At 32.0% G+C, this 15938-nt stretch overlaps 2 protein-coding genes across 3 annotated transcripts in view; both read left to right on the forward strand.

Annotated features, from left to right (window-relative positions):
- The window catches only part of LOC143042846 (uncharacterized), a 254720-nt gene that overhangs the window by 39479 nt on the left and 199303 nt on the right, over positions 1–15938 (forward strand). The window lies entirely within an intron of this gene.
- On the forward strand, positions 439–14609 carry LOC143042931 (uncharacterized). The gene is made up of 15 exons (XM_076215436.1): positions 439–1887; positions 2586–2875; positions 3789–3865; positions 4802–4902; positions 5545–5724; positions 6262–6414; positions 7657–7779; positions 7982–8044; positions 8815–8924; positions 9396–9453; positions 10019–10402; positions 10905–11308; positions 11827–11972; positions 13123–13187; positions 13812–14609. The coding sequence occupies exons 1-15, from the start codon at positions 439–441 to the stop codon at positions 14391–14393; spliced, it is 4185 nt and encodes a 1394-aa protein (XP_076071551.1). The 3' UTR covers positions 14394–14609.

Raw genomic sequence — 15938 nt, forward strand, 5'->3', positions numbered from 1 at the left:
TACCTAATCTACATATCTGTAGCCAGGGGGTTCCCTTGAAGACAAATAAGCACTGTTAAAGTCAACATTCTGTTTGAACTGTGACTGTTGAAGTCGATTTCGTGAGTCCAAATAACACCCCCTTGGAAATTCCTGGCTACAGGCCTGGATATTATAATCAATATGATATAAATGGGGACAGTAAATTCCATATGGGGTGATAGGGAACAACTGGCTCTCACCTCATATGGAATTAACTGTTTCCATTTATATCATATTAAGTCAATATTGCACACTGTGTAACAAATTTACCTTACTGACTATCTTAACATGTGGCAGTTAGACTACTGTATACAATGTTTAAGATTTATTGTCAATATAAACCATTGAAATATTTGCCCCTGGACATAGAGCAAAACAGCAACCAATTAGTCTTTTTTCATTTTTCAACAGAAAAATATGGAAAGTACTGATGAAATCTCAACACAGTCTGCTGTCAACATAACTGTTACTAGACGTATATTACGTTCTGATATTGGTACTGACGTCGGTGTGGAAAAGGGTAACAGTTTATTAGCCACCAGCACCAATCTTACTGACAAGACCCAGAATATGAGAAGTTTATTACCCTTGAATATTATCAGTACAGATAAAAAGACACAGAATGCAAGAAGTATATTACCTTTTAATATAACGGATGAAAAGACGCAGAATGCAAGAAATTCACAACCTTTGAATATCCCCATGGATAAAAAGACTCAAAATCTTAGAAGTTTGCTAACCTTTCAAATCAGTACAGATAAATCGACCCAAAATTCTAGAAGTTTATTACCTTTTAAAATCACTGATAAAAAGTCACAAAATGAAAGAAGTTTATTTCCCCCTAATGCAAGTACTGGTAACAAGAAAGAAGATTTGAACAGTTTATCGCCTTTGAATGCGGATCATTCTAACATGAAACAGAATCCTAAATCTTTATCACCATTGAAGGCTGGCCTTGAAACAGAGAATCAAGGTACTAGAAGTTTATTATCTTTGAATGCTGGCCAGGTTACGGAGAGTCAAAATGCTAGAAGTTTATTATCTTTTAATTCTGGTCCAGTTACTGAGGGTCAAAGTTCTACAAGTTTGTTATCTTTGGATGCTGGCCAGGTTATACTTACTGAGAGTCAAAGTGCTGGCCAGGTTGCCAGTAGTCAAAGTTCTAGAAGTTTATTATCGTTGAATGCTGGTCAGGTTACCAAAAGTCGAAATGCTAGAAGTTTATTATCTTTGGATGCCAGTCCGGTTACTAAGGGTGAAAATGCTGGAAGTTTATTATCTTTGGAAACCAGTCCGGTTACTAAGGGTCAAAATGCTAGAAGTTTATTATCTTTGGAAACCATTCCGGTTACTAAGAGTCAAAATGCTAGAAGTTTATTATCTTTGGATGCCAGTCAGGTTTCCAATAGTCAAAATCCTAAAAGTTTATTATCGTTGAATGCTGGTGCTGTTACCGAGAGTCAAAATGCTAGAAGTTTGTTATCTTTGAAAACCAGTCCAGTTTCCAAAAGTCAAAATGCTAGAAGTTTATTACCACTGAATATTGGAACTGCTTGTGATACAAAGAATGCTAGAAGTTTGCTACATAATGTACAATTACCTTTGAAATCTGGTACTATTATCAAGACACAGAATCAGGAAATTTTCCAGAGTACTTTCTCAGAAAATAAATCACAAAGGGAGCACTCTAAAAATAGTGTAAGTTCTATCAAGGACTGTCAACAGAAGGGTTCTCAAAAGGGATCTTTTCAGACTGTTCAGAGTGTTTTGGATACAGAGAATGTACAAAAGAATATTTTTTCTGTCTGCATTAACAGAACCAAAGGAAGTCCAGATGTTAAAATCATACAGCCAGGAATTGGAAAGGTAAGATAGCAAAAAATAATCTATTGGAGGAAAGATTCTTTTAGAATTTAAAGACTACCATAAGTACTTTCGTATTATACTGAAATGTAAATAACTTTTTTTTCACTAGATTCATTAAGCCATTATAAAATATGAAGTAAAGGGGTGTCTGTTGAGCTCAAATGTGAAAAACAAGTTGCTAATGAAAGAATTTTTCCCAGTTTGTAAATAATTGGATGTACATGTATGTACTACACATCAACAGTCAATGAAATTTGTAAAGTTTAAAATGCCACCAGTCTAAACCAGTTGTGAATAAATTTTAAGGTCATGATAAATACATGACATGATTAAGGTAAGGCTTATTATAAGCCAGATGAGTTTATTTATGCCCATCCTATAACCTTTGTTATTAATTGCGACTTGGTGAATATCCCAACATTAAGAAGTTTCATTCTGACTTCTGATACTCATGATTGATACATTTGTATGCAGCTGAAGGACGCCTCTGGGTGCGGGAATTTTTCGCTACATTGAAGACCTGTTGGTGACCTTCTGCTGTTGTTTTTTTCTATGTTCGGGTTGTTGTCTCTTTGGCACATTCCCCATTTCCATTCTCAATTTTAATTTTTCCCAAAATCGTAATATTCATATAATTCAAATTTTGGTTGGTCGTCTAAATGCTTTAAATAATTTCTGTATTAACAATCAATTTTCAGGAAGTGATTAAAAAGAATAGACTAGAAAACTTACTGAAGCAGAGTAAACTATGTACACATCATCTCCAGACAGAATCAAAGAAGGAAAATCTACAGTCTACTACTCCGACATCTGTCACAAAACCTTCTAAGGAGAGGAAGGAAAATCTACAGTCAACGTGTACTACTGAGACATCTGTCACAAAACCTTCTAAGGAGAGGAAGGAAAATCTACAGTCAACGTGTACTACTGAGACATCTGTTACAAAACCATCTAAGGAGAGGAAGTCACAGCGTTATCTTAGAAGAGGGTAATATATACTGAAGGTTTTATGTGTGTTTTATATATGTGATATATGAGTAATTTGTCAATGAAAAAATAATGTACAAATGCAACAAAAATGACAAAGAGACAACTGGATGAGAACATATGGTCTTCAAACATGCAAGTTGATTTTTCAAGGTGACACTCTATGTGGTGAAATTCAGTTTTTGCTAGCATGGGAGTAAATTCACTTCATACCTCTCTTAAAATATTCCATATTTTATACATTGGTTGTATTTTATCGATGCCTGCATATAACACTATAGTGAATATATGTACTTCATTGAACTTATAAATCTGTTGTTTATTATGGGGCCATCCATAATTGTCAACCATTTTCCAAAGTGTACAAAACATACACTTTTTCAAACCCCCCTCCCTCCCTCAAAAAGTGTACACCAACCATTTTCAGATTTCAAGACAAGAATCAATCTTTCTTTACAAAAAGAGGATCCTGTCTATTACAGTTAAGTTTAATAAAGAAATTTGCATTGAAAATAAACTGAAACACATCTGACTGTTTTATTTTTATTAAAAAAAAAAAGCATACTGTAATTTTTTGTAACCCCCTCCCTCAAGTGTAGGTTTTGTACACTTGTGAAAATGGTTGACAATTATGGATGACCCCTTAACATACCAACAAAATCCACAAAAATTGTTATCCCACCAATATTAATAAATTCCACAGTATATTATTTGGGTTTTAATGCTACTTAATGACATTGTTCAAGGGTGTAGGTCTATAGTATCTTGGACCCTCTTTCCCACTTTTTTTCCTCTTTGTCCTGGTACACTGTTGTCTCAGTGGCAATCATACCATGTCTCATAATTTTATATCAAATGCAAATAGTAGTAATACACCTATATTGATACAAGTTTTACTTTGCTTCTTTTTATAGACGTAGATTGAAAGAAAAATATAAATATAAAAGCCTGTCTGAAGAAAGTAAAACAGAGACTGATAAACCAGCATCTTGTAAGTTGAATATAAAGATTCTGATTGGTTGATAAACCAGAATCTTGTAAGTTAAATATATAGATTCTGATTGGTTGATAAACCAGCATCTTGTAAGTTAAATATATAGATTCTGATTGGTTGATAAACCAGCATCTTGTAAGTTAAATATATAGATTCTGATTGGTTGATAAACCAGCATCTTGTAAGTTAGATATATAGATTCTGATTGGTTGATAAACCAGCATCTTGTAAGTTAAATATATAGATTCTGATTGGTTGATAAACCAGCATCTTGTAAATTAAATATAAAGATTCTGATTGGTTGATAAACCAGCATCTTGTAAGTTAAATATAAAGCTTCTGATTGGTTCATCAACAGTTAACCTTTTAGGAGAAGGTCAGCATTTTTGTTTTTGATAATTGAAGATCTTTTGAGAGTTTCTCTGTATAATGAGATAAGTAAAGATAGAACGTCTTTATCAATAGTTAGCAAAGGTACCAGGCATATAATTTGATATGCCAGACACACATTTTGTCTTCATAAGACTCATCAGTGAAGCAGAAATCCGACTTTGAAATTTAACGAATATAAATATGTGCTGTCTAATACTCTTTTGCATGGTGTTCTAAGTATAAGCAGTAGAGTTTTATTAGCATTACAAATTATAAAAAAAAAGATAGCTAGATTTTCTTGCTGTGTAGAAAACTTATTGGTGGTCTTGGAATTTTTTCTGCTCTTAAGTTGGATAGTTATCTCTTGTGCACGTTCCCAGTTTCCAATCTCAATTTTATTCTATACAATTTTAGTTTGAATTTTTTTCAGTGCTTAATGAATAAAAATAAAACTGTCTAACACTCTTATTGCAAAAGTATTGCATAACAGAAGAGATATATATTAACAAAAAAATTAGTAAGATATTCTATATTCATGATATTTGATTTGATATTTTTCAGTGTCGAGGTCCCGAGAGATCACAGACTACCAGGTACAAGATCTAAGCTGGTTGTTATCACTATTTACACATGGAATTAATGGGGTTTTGGCAGAAGAAATGGTATTTATATGTTTTACAGTTTATTTATTTTCTTTGTCATTGTAGCTGCTCTGTGATGAACAAATTATGCCCACAATCTAGAAAGTATGAAAAAGTCTGTATAGATTTTTATTAAAAAATTACAATTTCACAGAGCAGGTAACCTGCCTAAATTTATATAACAACTAAATGTAGGTAATATGAAAAAAAGTCTTAAATTGAAAAATCAAAAAGAAGAAAAACACTTAACCAAAGATGGCTTAGATAACCATTAACATCTTTACATATTATATAATATATACATTTAAAATATGTGATATGGTTGTCATTGAGACAACTCTTCACAAGATACTAAATGACACAGAAATTAACACCTACTGTAAACCAACTTATTTTTGGAGATACTGTATTTAGCGTTAAGCTTCTACTAGTCCAATAAGTGGTGATTTAATTTTACGATTTTCACATGTACTTCGTGTAATAAGAAAAGAAAAGATACAAGTTCTAGATGATTTACATTAATTAGCGTTACTTTTCTTTTCATGAAAATAATTCCCTCTAGAAAATTAGTTGATTTACAGTATAGGTCACATTACGGCCTTCAACAATGAGCAAAGCCCATATTCTGTAGTCGGCTAAATAGACACTGTTTGTATATTTCAGGGTCTAAGTAAAACAGTACAAGCTATAGCTTCGTTGAGATACATGAAGGACTATCAACAGATATCTGGACCTCATTTGTTTATTGTACCTCTGACTGCTATAGACCACTGGCTGGCAGAATTCAAAAGTTGGAGTCCAGAATCCAGATTAGTTGTGTTAAAAGGCACTGTTGATCAAAGAGTATGTATTATAATGTCTTAAATAATTTCAAATATGAAGGGAACACAGTACCAATAAATGCAAAACCACCAAAGACAGAAAAATACATAAATAAATAATATAATAGTACATTTCGATATGCTATATTCAAAATAACAACGAATAACTAAAATGATTTTGGACAGTACACTAAAACCATGAAAACAGCTTAATAGAGTTAAAGTTTTACACCAACAAAAATAAATGATTAAACCAAAAGAAAAAATACATAGTACATAAAATAAAGACACAAACATGAGATAAACACACATACAAAATTAAAGACACAAACATGAGATAAACACACATACAAAATTTAAGACACAAACAAAAGAATAGACATGCAAATTAAAAATATTCACACACAAAAACATAAATAAACACACAAACCAAAATTGAACAGCACACAACACATGTATACTAAAAGGGGGATTTGTTATGGATGTCCATTTAAGATTTGTTGTGTTTTTAGTGTTATGATAGGTTTATTTTTCATGTTTTTGTTGTTGTTATTAACAGGGACCAGTGAAAGACATATTGAAAGACGATGGCTGGGATGTTTGTATTACTAGTTATGAACAGTGTATTCAAGAACCAAATTCCTTTAAAGAAGTGAATTGGAGATATTTAGTTGTAGATGAAGTCCAGACCATCATTAAAGAAAAGACACAAGTAAGGGCTTTTCACAGCAGGGCTTCTTTAGATTTATTTTGCTTCTCACAATCAAATAGATGCTATATAAGTCACAATTGTTACACACAAATGTACTAAACAGCTTGAACTCTTCACACAATTATGTGTGAATTCAAGTTATTATTTGTAATTTTTCATTGTGTTTTATTAAATCATTTTCTATTAGAACAAATCGACAAATTTTGCCATGTTTTTAGTATTGAAAAAATGAGACAGAATATTTTTATACCCCCGCTTTGAAAAAAAGGGGGGTATACTGTTTTACCTCTGTCTGTCCTTCCGTCAGTCCGTCCATCCCATGAATATTTTTCGTCACATTTTTCTCAGGAACAACACTACCAGGATTTCTGAAATTTGGTTTCAGGCTTGATATAAGTCAGCTATACTGTGTGATGCGTTTTCAGATTCATCACTCAACAACTTCCTGTTTACCGAACACTTGTATCATTTTTACACCTGATAGCCAAGTTGAAAATTTTTCGTCACATTTTTCTCAGGAACTGCACTACCAGGATTTCTGATATTTGGTTTCAGACTTGATATAAGTCAGCTATACCGTGTGATGCGTTTTCAGATTCATCACTCGACAACTTCCTGTTTACCGAACACATGTATTATTTTACACATGATAACCAAGTTGAAAATTTTTGTCACATTTTTCTCAGGAACTACAATACAAGGATTTCTGAAATTTGGTTTCAGGGTTTATATAAGTCTGCAATACTGTGTGATGCGTTTTCAGATTCATCACTCTACAGCTTCCTGTTTACCGAACACTTGTATGATTTTACATATGATAGCCAAGTTGAAAATTTTCCTCACATTTTTCTCAGGAATTACTATACAAGGATTTCTGAAATTTGGTTTCAGGATTTATACAAGTCAGCTATACCGTGTAATGCGTTTTCAGATTCATCACTCAACATCTTCCTGTTTACCGAACACTTGCATATTTTTATACTATTAAAATTATCCACTTGCGGCGGGGGTATCATCAGTGAGCAGTAGCTCACAGTTTCACTTGTTTTCAAAGAAATCCTCTAATTTTAGATTTTAATGCATTATTTGTATACTTTTGTTAAAATGTCAATGTATCCTACATCTTTGTTCATTATTAAAACTTGCAATATCAATATATAAATGCATACAAAAATTTCTGAAATTACAGTAAATGTTGGTATAACAGATAAAAGAATGACTGTTAAAGTTTTTCTATTTCAGATTTCAGAGATAATCCAGAGCATCAGGACATCAAATAAACTGTTACTGACTGTAGCCCAGACACAGAATGACTTACAGGAGTTATTGGCCTTGCAGAACTTCCTGTGGCCTGGTACTACAAATGTAATATTTTTGTATTTATTCTTAATTATTTTATCACATATCAGGAAATGCCAAATACAAATAATGATAATGTAATTTTAGATGTGAGTTTTTATTTTTACCATTTTGCATGTTTTTTCCTCCAAATTGTGAATTCACAGTACCTTGCAGTAACATACAGTATCATACAAATTATACAGATTGATTCTTTTTTATTTTACAGAATACCATCTTCAGATCAGCTAATCAATTATGTGACAAAGAACTGGTGAATTGTTTACATAATGTAAGCTTTTATTATTATTTTTTGTCTTTGATTATATTGTCACAAAAAATTTAAAAGAATTTCTTATTATAGTTTTTTCATATAATTATATAAGAAGATGTGGTATTAGTGCAATTCTCCATCCAAGTCACAATTTATAAAGGTAAACCATTATAGGTCAAAGTGCGGCCTTCAAAAAAGATCCTTTGCTAACATTGAACTGTAAGCTATATATAGGACCCTAAATTGACTAGTGTAAAACCATAGTTTTTCACACGATTGTAGATTGATTGTATTACACATACCATTTATTTCTTTTAACTACTGAGTATATATTAAATCATTTTATTGCTATTTTTTGAAGTTTTCCTTTGATATTACTGACTGATAATGTACTTATCACATGCCCGTATCAATGAAATTAACAATGTAGTCATAGATAAAATAGCGATAAACAAATTATTTTTGGTCATCTCAACTCAATTGCTTTTCTCACTTTTGTCGTACTGGCTTAAGGGAGAAAATCAATCTCGTTGACATGACCAACGATGATCTCTAAATATTTACTTGTTGCACATTTATGTTAAAGTGTCTAAGGTTGGGTTTAATTCCTTTACCTCAGACTTAAAGGATAATTATCTTTGTGAACTATCAACAGAGCCTCCAGCTATCCCCCATCAATAAAAGCTGACCGCATAGAAATAACACAAAAGTAATGAAAGTGGCATTAAACATCAATCAACCAATTGTCTTTGAAAAATAAAATGTTGTTCTTTTATTTGAATATTTAGATTCTACAACCATTCCTGCTGAAAAGAATTAAAGGAGAATTAGAAAAGGGATTATTACCAACCAAAGAAATCTACATATATGTTGGAATTTATACTTTACAAAGAGATTGGTAAATATTAACATTCAAGTTTTGTTTTGTATTTTTTAAGTGTCAGGAAATATGATTGATATGGCCTAAATGTCAATGAGATAGCACCCCAGTGACTAGGACTAGAACAGGGCAAGAATGCATTTGAACAATGGAAATCAAAACATGTTTGGAAATCATTGGAAAGTAGATGTACTTGTTTTATTGGTTTTCCTAACTTGACAGTTACTTTAGGATTTTCAACAGTTGTATCTGCCCATAAGATTATCTCTTTATTGCATTAACTCCCATAAAATGGTTTTATTTTTATGTCTATGATCTATTTATAACATTATCTCTCCTTATTTTGATCTATTGGATTATCTCCCATAACATATTTCTATTTATAACAATAGATCTATTTTGAGATCTCTCATAACATCTACCTTTTTTCATTATTTACATGATTTACAAAACATTTAAAAATTATGTTTATATATTTAATGAATTAAGGCAAACAAGACGAGAAGAAGACTCAAAAGAAAAACTTAATGATAACATGAATAGCGAGGTAAGTAACTGAGGTTTGATTTCTGCAATTTTACTGGTCCAAGAACTCCTATGATTTTTTTAATTTTCATTTATTGTCTAAAAGAAATGCACTACGAAATATCTGTGTACTCTCACCTACTGGGAAATTTGCAGAATGGCTTTAGAAATATGGTTATCTAAGATTTCAGGTCTATTTGGAAAATCCCCAAAGCAAAAAAGAGGGATTTAACATTAATCATGGTAATGTGAATTCCAAATCTCAATGTTGTTGTGAATTTGCTGGAAACTTGGACAATGCAATTTGTTAAAACATCACAAATCAATAAAAAGAACAATTTCAATTGAGGAATACCGGCAGTGCTCTTGCGCTTGTAGATACAAAAAATTCAAGGGTAAAATTGCTAATTTTACATTGATCAGTGTTTTATTATTTTTGTTTAGCACAACATAGGGATAGTGATTTAGCAGCAGCATTAACTATCAACATATCAATGATCAGTATAGCAGATGTGACATATCTGCATATAGACTGTACTCTTGTTATTGCTGCTATATTAAAAGATTTATTGATTTTTTTTCTACAGAAAAAAGTGGACATCAGTAAACTGGTCTCCTCACCACATCAGTCAAAATTGGAAATTATTCAACCATGCAAAGCACCTCATTCTAGTGTGGGTCTTAAAAGTTTATTAAAAGTCAATACAAGTATTGGAAACAGAACACAGAGCCGGAAAACTCTACAAAGTATTTTACAAGCGAATAAGTCAATACAGGGATCTTCTCAAAACAATTTTAATAAGTCATATCCCTTGAATGGTTTACAGAAGAAAGAATCTGGTGAGGGGTCTTCTCAGAATGCCCAGATTCCCTTAGAAAGCAGGAACATTCAAGGAGGAATATTTTCTGTGTGTGTTGAAAGTTCAAAAGGCAGCCCAAATATCAAAATTACACAGTCGGGGGTTCAAGAGGTAAGTCTGGTATATATACATTGAAAACATGCCTAAGAATTTTGAGGCAGTGGATAAGAAGGAAGAGAGATAACTCTTATTAAGTCATCAAAATGTTTTGATAATATCTTAAGCATCTGGAATAAATATCAAACTAAAATTTGCTAGTAGACAGCATCTCCTCTTTTTCTAATTTATTTTTCTGGAATTTATTTTTTATATCAATATTGATTTATAATGTTTTAAGATAATACAGTGGAATTAGCATGTTTGTCTGAATGAACAATATCTAAAATTCTAAGTCTAAGAATACTGGATGAAATTGTACAGTATTTTTTTAACATCAAATATAATGCAGCTATTAAAGAAAACACTATTACCAATCATTGAAAAAATATAATTAAGTTTACCTGGAACAATTTATTATATGTTTTTCATTAGTGGTAAAATACATAAGTGTCACATGATTTTAGGCTTTAATTATATATTTCACTGTTAATTTCATGCACTCTATATTTTACAGAAATTAGAACAAAATAAAGTAAACTTTGATGTGCAATCATCTCCAGATGAGCTTAGCATCAGACAAAAGTTACGAAGAAATAAAAAACATATAACTGAATTAAATGCAAAACTTGAAGGAAAAGATGATTATTCAAATGAAGAGGAACCAAATGATAGTGAGGAAGGAAAAAAGGACAAATCAAGTGACGATGAAATATTTTTAAAAGATAAATTAAGTGGAAATGAAATTCAGGAAAAATATCTGTCTTTTGTGAAACATTACATTAATGGAGAGTTCGAATACAAGGGTACCAGAAAATTAGACTGTATCCCTGCTAAACCTGACCACCAGTCAGTTTGCCCCTGTATTGTGTGTGGAGACCAGTCTGTTGGCATGTACTTTGGTATTATGGTGTGCTATAGGTATGTTTTTATTAAAAAGAACGATTTAAATGTTGGTCTGCAGCTTGGTAATGATGAGTTGTAAGCAGTGATGTTTGTACAGCACTTATTTTATATTAGGAAATTTTGGTCAAAGTTAAGTAGCCATTATTGAAGGAAAATGATCAGTATAATACAGTAAACATACGACCTCAATCAATGAAATGCAAAGAACCAGGTAGAAACACTGTGTTAGTCTTTGTTCATAAGTAATAGAATTACTTGTCAATTATTGAAGATTTTGATTTATTTACTCATGTGTTGATGTATAATGATGTTTGCTTAGTTTCCTAAATGTTGTTTTCAAATTTATCATAGAGTATGTTATACACAAATAAACAAGAAGTTGTTTGATTTAATCAGATCTATGAAATGAGAATAAGAGGTGCATCATTTGCAACAGAAAATTATACAAATACTAGTCAAAATTCATCTTCTATTCCTGTTTTTAATTTTTTTTAGGTTAAAATGTTTTTTTCATAATATATTTCCCATTGTAGTTGCCGTACATTTATAGTTGCTACTGTACAATACAGATCAATTCTCAAGTGTGAAGCACAGTCTAACTGTACCATTTACTACTGCAAAGAATTTTGTCCACATTGTCGATTTAAAAAATGCCTTTGGGCTGGAGCAGTTGTTGCAGGTAGGTTATTAAAGAAACAAGCCAGGTTGTTTGTTAGGGAGATTTATATCTGCAGGTACTTTGGAATTGATTTATTGAATTATATAGTTCTCACACTTGACCTAGTGTCCAACAGCTCAACTATGTTGAATTTCTATCAGGACTAAGAATTTCCACCTTAAATTTTTTCAAAAAAATTAGTGTTGGGCTTGTGGCTGTGAATTTAAAAAAAAAAAGATGTGGTATGATTGCCACAACCCCTCCTCAGAGACCAAATGACACAGAAATTTTTCATGAAGATCAGTCTGGTTAAATAGATTTTCAGATATGTCTTGTGGGAGCTCCCACATGTGACAAAAATAAATTGCCCCAAAGTGGGTCATCAGGTGCAAAAAGTGTCAATTTTGCCGATATTTCATCCTTTCTCTTGACCCAGGGATGCTGGTAAAGATATCCAACTGTAGCCTGCATGTAGAGTGGACCCTAGTTAACAAATTGACCCCAACAGTTGTTAGGTTGGAGTGAATCTGATCTTGGTTCAGCAGTCTACAGAAGGTCATTTGGACCAAAAATACTGAATTTCACGATTTTTGCCGATTTTTGACTTTGAATGGACCCAAAACCGGAAGTAGTTGTTTCCTATGCATATTTCAATAATAATAATGATCAGGAGTTATATGGCCGTGGATTTGCACTATTTTTGCAAGTTTTATGCCTCTGAACTTCTTGTGTAAGATACAGATGTGAAGCCCACCCCTCCAGAAAACCGAGTTTTAGCCAATTTCAACTTTCCAAGTCTGTATTTGTGCTCAAAATGCTACTTATACATGAGAAACGTGAATATGGATAGCCTCAGGTTGACAGAACATACATAACTTTTAAAATAAGTATCATAAAGTGGACTTCTAAAAGTATGGAACGCCATTGGAGCCAAATAAAGGTTATTAGGGTACGCCTGTCATATGACGGTCACCGCATGGTAAGGGTTAAATGCCCCCCAGCCAAATGGAAGCCCTACTTTACCAAATGTTAACTGCCACTTGAAAGAAGACCAAGGGTGACCATATTAATCTTTAATAAGTCACCATATTATGACATGTGCTTATATGACATTGCATTTCATTAAGATAACTCTTAATTTCTGTATCTTGAAAATTCTTATACTTTTCAGAGGTTCCACTCAGACTTCAAAAACTGAGTAAGTTTAAACAATCTCTCACAGTCAAAAGGAAAAAGGTATGTTTATGAAATATATTTTTTATCATATATATATATAAGAATATTCACATAAGATATATGTTTCATTATTATACATTATTTTGATTGGTTAACAGCGATCTCGCGTCATTCTTTATTTCATAAAGATTCATGTTTCCACAATGAAGTACTCAAGTAAATAAAAGAAAACTTTGATAATAATTGTGTTTTCATTATCATAGCGAAAAAATGTAATTATGAGTATTGAATGCTTCTTTTGGTAAAAGCGTTGAGCGTTGGTGCATTTATAACATGAAGCGCTTCTGCCCTTCATACAAAATGTACTTGCACCCCAATGAATTCACAAAATGAAGCATTAAATTCTTAAAACAAAATGATGAGAAACATGAAACTAATTTTTATAATGTTAATATTTATAGGCAAAACAATTCCACAGAAGTGTGAGAATAAATCTTATGATGTTTGGAGGACTGCAGTTGCTTAAATATGCTTTGTTAGACTACAGTGCCTTCAAATTAGTTTAAACTCAATCATTTTATATCTACAATATTTTTCTCAATATTTTTATGCAATCAATTTTATTCCTTTGGTATGTTTTTCTCCACTTAATTTATGAAATCTGAAAACTCTTTATATTTTAAGCAACCCAAGAGGATTTCGAAACGTTTTAAAGAGAAGACTAGTGTGAAACCAGCGACTGCGGGCAGATGTGGTCCAACAATGTATTTAACCAGTGATACTGACTGTAATAACACAGATGACTGTGATAAACTTGTTGACAATTCTTATCCAATCAAATGGTCAGGAGGACAGAAAGGCAATTCTTATCCAATCAAATCAGGAGGACAGAAAGACAATTCTTATCCAATCAAATCAGGAGGACAGAAAGACAATTCTTATCCATTCAAATCGTCAGGAGGGCAGAAAGACAATTCTTATCCAATCAAATTATCAGGAGGACAGAAAAATCACATATTATATGAAAAACTAACTTCAATTTCTAGTATCAAAAGTGAAAGTTCACAAGTGACTAAGTGTTCTGTTATTAAGGAGACTAGTAATACTGAAGTACAGTTAAAACCATTGTCAGAAAAAAATAATATGGAAGATAATTTTCACTACTTTAAACAAAGCTCAGGACCAATAAGCACAAGTGATATTTTGACTGATTGGCAAAGGCTGCATAAAAGTGTTCAGGAACAATTCCAAAAATTGAAGAATTAACAAATTTGATATAAATTTATTGATTAAATACAGAAAATATGTTTAAATGAGAATGCTACTCCAATATCCTTCATTAAGGAAATGGGAACAGTGTTAATATATCCCAGAGATCTTACTGATTACCACACAGAAAAGGAGAAATCTGTTGTCTGATTGTAAGATCAGTCTGTACAATGTAATTGTCACCAATCAATTCAGATAATAAATCAAATAACAAGTATCTTTACTTGTAGTTCTGTCTTATTTAGAGATTCAGGGTAATCTTCCACAAAGTGTCCGCATATTTTCAGTATCAACTCATGGGTTGAGAAGTCCACAATTGAGGTACATGATTCATTGTTTAATGTCAGTAATTTTAGCATATTGCAGCAAATTATGCCACAGGAAATTTAAATTATTATCCTCTGTCAGAATTAGTCATCAGTCAAAAGTGTTGTTCCTTCTCAATCACTCCTGCTTTTAAAGTCTTTCACTTATGGTGATAGCAATATTGACATTGGTTTTTCCACTGACATTTGGCTGGGAAAGTTTAAGTAAACATATTGTTAGTCATAAAATTCAAAATGGAGAACTTTGATAAAATGTTTATTATATCTCGGAAAAGAATGTATTTTTAATCCCCCACCTGCCAGGGGAAGTGTGCTTTAATTGTTACCCTTGTCAGTGCTGCTGTTTTTCTGTCTGTCGCAAAGTATTTTCACATATATTGTAATATAGAGGCGAAAAATATAGAAAGAACATCAAACTTATGAGTTGAAAATGAACTGACAACGCCATGGCTGAAAAAGCAAAAGATAAACAGCAAAAAACAACACAAAACAAAACATAGAAAACTAAAGACTGAACAACAGTCCGGGAAACCCAAAATTGGGTGATTTCATGTGCTCTAGAAGATTAAGCAGATTCTGCTCCACATGTGACACCTTTTATATTGCTCATGTAAGTACACACCCTGTGAGTAGTCTAAATTGATAAGTGACAATTGGGGAAAAGGGGACAGGATTATAGTTAAGACAATTGGATAATCCATAACGGTCAACCAATTGGTGATGGCGTCTGTAAATATAAGAAAGGAAGATTTCAACTTCACCAAACGGAATTCTTACATTAACAGCAATTCTGACATTAACAGCTTCCTTTTGAGCAGCAACCTTATATCAAGGAAATCAATATCAATATACTTTCTTTAGAAACACTCAGACACATATTTACATTAGGCAAAATACACAGTTATATTTATCATGTTTATGGCTACTACAAAATAATATTATACAAAATCATGAAAGGAAATACAAGCCCTGGAACATTGTATCAAATGACTTGTTGGAAAATAATTTCTATAATATAATCCTGCTCTACTGAAACAAAGATAATTTTAAATCGCATTGAACATGTTGAGTGCATCAATGGTAATACTAAAATGTGCCATCTTTACTAAACTGAAAACAATATCATAATAAATGCCTTCTGAATAAGTTTTTTAAAGGTATTTACATAATTTCTTTAAAATTTCGTGTTCTACTTAGCTAGGGAGGAGGTGATAGT

This window comes from Mytilus galloprovincialis, chromosome 8 (genome assembly GCF_965363235.1).
Source record: "Mytilus galloprovincialis chromosome 8, xbMytGall1.hap1.1, whole genome shotgun sequence".
In the NCBI taxonomy this organism is placed as follows: domain Eukaryota; kingdom Metazoa; phylum Mollusca; class Bivalvia; order Mytilida; family Mytilidae; genus Mytilus; species Mytilus galloprovincialis.

What these genes read in the sequence shown, in the direction of transcription:
- LOC143042931 (XM_076215436.1), top strand. Translation starts at nt 439, where the DNA reads ATGGAAAGTACTGATGAAATCTCAACACAGTCTGCTGTCAACATAACT. An exon ending in AAGGCACTGTTGATCAAAGA is followed by an intron (nt 5,725 to 6,261) that starts GTATGTATTATA and finishes TGTTATTAACAG; the next exon opens with GGACCAGTGAAAGACATATT. An exon ending in ATGATAACATGAATAGCGAG is followed by an intron (nt 9,454 to 10,018) that starts GTAAGTAACTGA and finishes TTTTTTCTACAG; the next exon opens with AAAAAAGTGGACATCAGTAA.